Here is a 7,669-nt window from a genome sequence, read left to right as displayed (position 1 = left end):
TAAAGATAGAAAGGAAGCAAAATAAAAAACTAAAGATGGAAAGAAAATAAGGCAAACAACTATAATTTACAACTATTTATAGATAAGACTAAGCACTGTCAATTGGGTGTGATTTCAATGTATGTGAGGGAGATCTTCTACACCAAGCAATGCTGAAATGTGGTTTTGAACTGTGTTGGAATTTCAATTTATATATATTAATAATAATGTTAAACTTTTAATCTGTATTTATTATATAATTATATATACTAAAATTAATATTTATTGTATTTCAGTAATTATTTATTGTTTTTTGTGATAAATGTATTTTCAATGATTATGTATAAATTTATTTTGTTTTGTTATTTAACATAAAACTTTCAATAGTTATTGGAGATTAAGCTACTATTATTGAAAATTTTAATTTTAATTTATTGTACTTATTGTATTTATGGTATTTTTGTTATAACTTATTGATTAATATTTATTGGAGTCTAAACTAATATTTGAGATTATACTATTTATTGACCAATCTAATATATTTTTAGTACTTCTTGTATTTTTGTAATTATTGTATTTTTCAATATGAATATATTTTCAATAATTGTGTATTTTCACTATAAATTTTCAATAATTATTGGAGATTAAAATATAGTTATTTATTAGAGATGAGACTATTAATTTAGATGAAATTATGAGTATTCATGAGTTGGTTTGGTTGTAGGCTATTTGGCCAACCAAATTGACTTGGTCAGGTTGGGGAGTTGGTTAGCTGAAACCGGTTGACCTCTTGTGAAAACCGACCCACTCAAGTTGTATCATTTTGGGTCGACTTGTTAGTTGATTAATCGGTTCAATAGATTTAAACTTAAAAATTAAATTAAATTTTAAAAATTACAGTGCAATTATTAAAAAATAAATTTAAAAATTAGATTTATAATATAAAACATTTTAGACTAAGAAATATGGAAAATTTCCCACTTTTCCATATTAAAAATTATATTTAAAACAAAATATATATATATATATATATTATATTGGTTAGGTCATCCGATTTTGGTTGGTTTACAAATGGCCAAAGTGAAACTGATCCAACTTGATCGAATTGGGAAATTTTTGAACCAAAGCTAACTTAAAATACTAGAAAACTAACCAACTCGGTTCGTGTTGAATGGTTTCATCAGTTTGATGAATAAAGCTAACTGAAATTAATTATTTTTATTTTTGTATTATAAAAATTTTATTAAAAGTAGTATATAAAATATGAATAATTATTAATTATTTAAAAGTTAAAAATATAAAACAATTGTATACTCTTATGTGTTTTATTAGGTTTATTTACTAGAACAAACCTTATAGTTTTACATATTACTTAAACCTACCTTATAGTTTTCATTTTACTAAAACATCCCATATATTTTACAACTTATTTACTTAATCAACCTTTCATTAAAGAGTGTTTGTTTTGCCATTAGTCCCATAATTTTTATTTCAAAAATACCCTTAATACTTTTTTTGTATAAAAATCAAATTTTACCAAATAAAGCTAATAGAGTGGTTGTCTGTGTCTTATTAAGGGCAAAAATGGTATTGTCATTTTTATTTTCTTTTGATTAAATTTATTTAAATGAACATTAGGGTCAACACTGTCATTTACTATCATCTAATAGAAGATTGATTAAATCCATTGCAAATTATAAATGGTGTTTTAGTAAAATGCTAACTATAGGGTAGATTTAGTAAAGGGATGAAACTATAAGAGGTATTTTATTAAATAACCTTTTCTATTATTTAGGTTTTGCTTAATAAATGTCATGCATTGCACGAATCCCCACTAGTTACTAGTTACTTTTAACTTTTACATTTACAATAAACATATATAAATATAAAATATTAAATTTATCAATTATAAATTATACATACAATAATATTTTTAAATCTGAAACAGATTTTAATTAGATCGAGTGGATTAAATCTGTATCCAATACAATCACATACAAGTAACATGCCCAATAGCGCATCCATCTTTTGAAATCCATTGACAGCACTAATAGTTAAGATAAATGAATTATTGATATTATATAGCATAGTAATAGACTAATAGTAGAGCTCGGTTGCCCGATGGATCATCCCTTATCCAATCCAAATTGAAGTAAGATTAGCAAAGATCATCCATTACCCTAATCTGAATGACAACCTGATCCAGCCCAACCCGATTTTTTCAGATTGGGATCGGGTCAACCCGGCCCAAGTTGCACGTATATATGCATAATGAGTTACGTGAAGCCTCAACGATCATAGGGGTATTTTGGTCATAATAAACGAACCCATAACGTAAATTCTTTGGTCTCACAGTCACAGAGATCTCCAATATCCAAATCTGCCTTCTTTTCCCTTTCAGTAAACAAACACTCCCCCCGTAATATCCAACTTAGAATCTTAGCCACGAAGGGTTCTTTGCTCATTGATGGCCTCTCTTTCTCTCTTTCTTCTCTTTTCCATAAAGACACAGATACTGAGAATAATGAAAATTAATTAGGAAAAGCGAAAAAGAAAACGAAATATCCTTAGCGGTGAAGCCTTCTTCGTTAGTTGATATCGTTGCAATCTTCTCTGTACATATATAACAGAACCTTGGAGACTGCGACTGAGTGCCAGCGTTGTGTGAGTGTGAACTGTGAAGAGAAGCGCCATATATAATATAAATATACAGAGAGAGAGAGAATAAGGTAGCATGGTGACGGGTTTCAATGTTCTTCCTTTAGAATGCATCTCCAAGATCATATCCTTTACGTCTCCCCTAGAAGCATGTAGGTCGTCGGCGGTGTCGCTTATCTTCCGATCAGCAGCGGATTCGGACTCTGTATGGGAGAAATTTCTACCATCTGATTATAAGAACATACTCTCCAGATCTGTTTCATCTGTGGATTTTTCTTCCAAGAAGGAATTGTATTTTCGTCTATGTGATGACCCCATCCTCATAGACGATGGTTATATGGTAATAGTTCTTATCCTATTTCTGTTGAATTGGTCCTTCTTCGCTTCTTCCCATGGATGGGTGGACATACAGTACCATTCATCTTATTTTTCTAAAATGCCGCTTCTGTTCCATTTCCATATTATATATACATCTCACTTCTATTTTCCCTACATTCAGTTCATCATTCCAGAATATCCCCATAAACCAAAGATCATGGTTTCCTTTTATCTTTTTCTTGAATTTAAAAATGCTTTAATCTTAATCAGTTTTTGGATTCTAATCTCTTCAAAACAACTTATACCATTTAGGAACTGTTAATTTTGAAATGAGTTTGATAAAGTATAAATTGTTGAATTTCAAATGAGTTGTACAAATGCAGATTTCAAAGTATTATATATATTTACTACTTAGTGGGCCCTGTACAATGAAATTATTTAGTGGGCCAATAAATTAGGTGTTCTCTCTTTCTCCTACAGTCCCATCTTAAGCATGCAATCAATTATTGGAGAATTGAAGAAAAATTAATCAGGGAACAAAAAATGCAGAAAGGGAAGAGAAAATTTTGTTAAACTTAATAAAAGTTGGAAATTCTAAATCCTAATTAATAAAATATGAAAAGTAAAAAAAAAAAAGAAAAAACAGATCAATGCGGATAGAATAATTAGGTTTTAACCAAAAGTATAATTTAGAAAGTTGGGTTCAGAGTTTGGTATGTAAAGTAGTTTGAAGGTGGATTGATGTGGGAGTAGACTTGAGATCCCAATGCAGCAAAGATGTACATATTGTGGGCTGAGGAACCTTTAAGGCAAAGTGGCTTTTGATTTTTTTAAAAAAAAGCTTCCTCTTTCTTTTCTATTCTATTATAAAGAAAGAACAAAGATTCGACAGAGGACCACGGTTGATGTGGGCTGAGAACCTCTCCTGCACTTTTATCCTGTACTTTTTCCTGACAAGTGTTCCATTAAATGCCATGCACTCGACGTTGGTGTCTCTCTGTCTCTCATATCTAATTTGGAATTGGCCTTTGAACAGAGCTTTGCGCTGGATAAATTGTCTGGGAGGAAATGTTATACACTAGGCGCAAGAAGGCTTTCCATTGCATGGGGAGGTTCTACTAGCAATTGGACATGGCCATCTGTCCCTGAGTCAAGGTCTCTCTCTCTCTCTCTCTCTCTCATTCATTCATTCATTCATCCTTCATGTAGACGCTCTTAAACTTGGATTTGACATGTATAGGTTTGGTGAGGTTGCTCATCTGGAGGAAGTTTGCTGGCTACAAATTGATGGGAAGGTTGATACGCGAATGCTGTCCCCAGAAACAACATACATAGCCAAATTTATATTCAAGTTTGCAGAGGGGAGCATGGGGTTCGACTACCAACCAGTGGACGTGGTAGTGAAATTTGTGGGAGGAGGACGAAGTGGTGTTGGCACTGGTAAGGTGCAGACCGCTTACTTGGATCCAGATAGCCGGAAGAATGCGCAGTTTGGAAGGCTAAGGAATACGGGGTTGTTTCAGAGGACGCTTAGGTTAAGCACCTCAATAAGACCACCAATTCCGATTAGGTTGCCACAACAGATGTTGGATTTGGAGGGGCAGTTCCCTGAAGAGAGAGGTGATGGGTGGCTGGAAGTGCAGATGGGTGAGTTTTACATCGGCAAGGGTGAGGATGGAGAGGTGCAGATGAGTCTGTTAGAGGTGAAAGGTGGTCATTGGAAGTCTGGCCTCAATGTTCAGGGGATAGAGCTGAGGCCTAAGGAGACCAAAATACCAAATAAATGAAAGCCTAGCTATTACATTATTTTTCCTCTAGCCCTTTTGCATTAGTTTTCATTGTTAAATTGGAATGCAACTCAAAGGGGAGCAAATGGGAACTGATTCTCAATGTCAGTGGAAACTTTTTAAAGCACCATAAAAGGGGAAACAATCTGTGATTGTTTTTGCTAAAAAAACGAATCTGTGATTTCTTTTTGTTGTCTATTGTCCTTTACACATCAGTTCTTAGATGATGGTTCTGGGTCCCTACTCTGTTCTTTATTTTAATCAACTGTGTACTTTTGTCCTTTGAAAGATACCGAGTCAAATCCAGTGAAGTTGTAGGTGATGTCGTACCTAGGTATCTACCTACGTACTTGGACTTTGTATGCTTGTAATTAGAATTGTCCGGTCGGTTGTAAGATGTACTGTGTGTAGCTCAAAGCTATTGGTGAGAACGCCAATGGCCAACATGGAGATTAACTCAGGCGGTCGTGGTCTGTATAAATATCAGCATTAATTTGATCAAAATTGTTTGTTTTGGCTCAAAGTTTCTGTTGAATTTCTTGTTGGAATTTTTATTAAGACTCTTGTATAGGTATCAATCAGACGACTAAATCATGCATGTCATCTTGTTAATTTGTGTTTAAGCAATTCTGTTGGGTAAGAGTCATTCATATATGTGGCAAATAATGACCTATGAGAGGGCAGAAAAGTAGAAAAGGTTCCTAGATCCCAGGCCACAATGGGCTATATGCATGGAAAATATGTAGGAATTAAAGGTTCCTACCGCCCTCCCCCCCCCTTCCATAGCTTCCTGCTGCATGCTGACTGGTAATCAGACTCCACCAATATCAGGGCTCGTAATAGAGCTGCAATGCTTTTGTTTTCTTAATTTTGAGCCCACAAATGATACATTAGGGATATTCCAGACTTCCAGGTACAAGTTGAATCATCTTCTTTTCACAGATGATTTACTTCTCTTGGAAAAAAATTGTCCTGTACTGGAGATGCTTTTGTTTTCTTAGTTTTTGTAGATTGTTTGGGCAATAAAACAATTAGGAAAAGTCGTCGATCCTGTTCAGTAGGAATGCATCTCCAATTCCGAGACGGTTAGTCATGGACGTGGTTGCCTCCCAAGGAATGTAACTCTAATGGTGGTATTTGGAAAAACCATACTCATTATGTAGGCACTCTTTTCCATTTCCTCCAATCAACTTACTTCCAATCTCAATGTGTTCGACTCTTAATTGCATCACGCGAGAGTTCTGGAATTTATGGAAGCCTGGAAGCAATTATACTCCTCTGTCGAGGGATAACGATTATCCTACCACCACTGCATGCATGGTTTGCATGGTTATCACGTTATCATCCCAACGTTTATCTTACTGTGTTGTAGATAATTCTTATCTCCTCCATGTACATGTATATATATGATGATCAAAGCCAATGGAACGATTCAACTTTTCCATTCAAACTCGAGTTCTATTATGGTATAATTCAGAGCATTCAGTAGACTCACGTCATCACTCAGCTCCTGTTATGGCCACAACAATGTCATCCTCTCAGACTCAAGGTGAGAGTAGCAATGCTATACATACCATCATCGTAGTAGCACTGTCCAACTTCATGAATTTGATCTCAATCAAACTCGATAGACACAATTATCTCCTATGGAGTGCACAGGTCATTCCGGTTTTCAAAGGAAATCGACTTCTTAGATATGTTGACGGATTGTTTCCGTGCCCGCCGCAACACTTGGATGGATCATATGATCAACAAGTTTCAAATCCAAACTTCTCGGCTTGGGTTGAACAGGATCAACTCATCCTCGGTTGGATTCTCTCTTCCCTCATTTAACTTGTATTAGCTCAAGCTGTTGGTTATACAACTTCAAAGCAAGTGTGGGATCGACTCAATTCGAGTTAATTTGCTCATGTTCGAAAAGGTGATTTATCCATCACTGATTACATCCAAAAGGTGAAGTCTTTATCTGATGCCTTGGTTGCATCGTGTTACATTGTTTTAGACATTGATTTAATTCACTACATTTTTGGAGGTTTGCCCACTGAATATGATACATTTGTTATTTCTGTTACTACTCATTTGGATGAAATAACCATTCCAGACGTACAAAGGCTCTTAATCACCTTTGAGAAGAGACTTGCTTGCCACTCTCTGTTCGGTAACTCTCTTTCAGACAATATTATTGCCAACAAGAAAAAGGACTCTGAATCCTCTTTCCATATTCAAGAGCTTACAATCACTTGACCTCAGCACTTGAGAATATTTCCATTCGAGAGCCCTATCTCGGCTTATTGTGTTTATTTTTGTCTCTCTTGGCTTTCGTGTCAAGGACCGAATGATGAAGAGGCTCCTATTTCAAGGTCTGATTAAGAATGGTCTCTACAAAGTTTCCACTGTTCGTGGCTCCTCCCATCATGTTTCTGGTTTCGTCGGGGAACACACCAACAAGGATATATGGCATCAACGATTGGGTCATCCCAATTCCAAAATCACTTCTCTTGTTATTTCTCATTTTTGCACTGCTTGCTCCAAAGGCAAGAGCCATGTTTTGCCCTTCAAAGCTAGTTCATATATTGCCAATAAACCTCTTGAATTAATTATTACAGATGTTTGGCGACTTGCTCTGATATCTATAATGGATGGCTATCATTACTACATATCATTTATTGATGGCTATAGCCGATTTATATGCATGGATCCATCCTATGCGAAGCAATTCTGCCGTTCCAAATATTTTTATCAATTTCAAAAATTATGTTGAGAATTTACTAGGTTGTAATGATAACTCTTTTCACCTAACCCGGATTATTCATTACTTTGAGTTATTGGTTGCTCTTGTTTTCCCCACTTGTGTCCCTACCGGCGGTCTAAACTGGAATTATGATAAGATGAATGTGTTTTCACTGGTTATAGTCTCCACAATAAAC

General features: G+C 34.9%; 1 protein-coding gene across 1 annotated transcript; it reads left to right on the top strand.

Moving 5' to 3' along the window:
* The first annotated feature begins 2,587 nt into the window (after positions 1-2,587).
* On the top strand, positions 2,588-5,356 carry LOC104602230 (putative F-box protein PP2-B12). The gene is made up of 3 exons (XM_019198578.2): positions 2,588-2,977; positions 3,992-4,110; positions 4,196-5,356. Exons 1-3 carry the CDS (start codon positions 2,714-2,716, stop codon positions 4,740-4,742), a joined length of 930 nt encoding a protein of 309 aa, XP_019054123.1. The 5' UTR covers positions 2,588-2,713; the 3' UTR covers positions 4,743-5,356.
* Positions 5,357-7,669: the final 2,313 nt, after the last annotated feature.

The sequence above is a fragment of the Nelumbo nucifera genome, chromosome 3 (assembly GCF_055504915.1).
Source record: "Nelumbo nucifera cultivar China Antique chromosome 3, China Antique-T2T, whole genome shotgun sequence".
NCBI classification, from domain to species: Eukaryota; Viridiplantae; Streptophyta; class Magnoliopsida; order Proteales; family Nelumbonaceae; genus Nelumbo; species Nelumbo nucifera.
The sequence above is the reverse complement of the archived record's forward strand: the minus strand, read 5'-3'. Positions and strand labels throughout refer to the sequence as shown.

Bases quoted from the DNA above. Each gene is read 5' to 3' on its own strand.
- LOC104602230 (XM_019198578.2), top strand. From the start codon at position 2,714: ATGGTGACGGGTTTCAATGTTCTTCCTTTAGAATGCATCTCCAAGATC. The intron at 2,978-3,991 runs GTAATAGTTCTT...GCCTTTGAACAG, and splicing joins TCATAGACGATGGTTATATG to AGCTTTGCGCTGGATAAATT. The intron at 4,111-4,195 runs GTCTCTCTCTCT...TGACATGTATAG, and splicing joins CCATCTGTCCCTGAGTCAAG to GTTTGGTGAGGTTGCTCATC.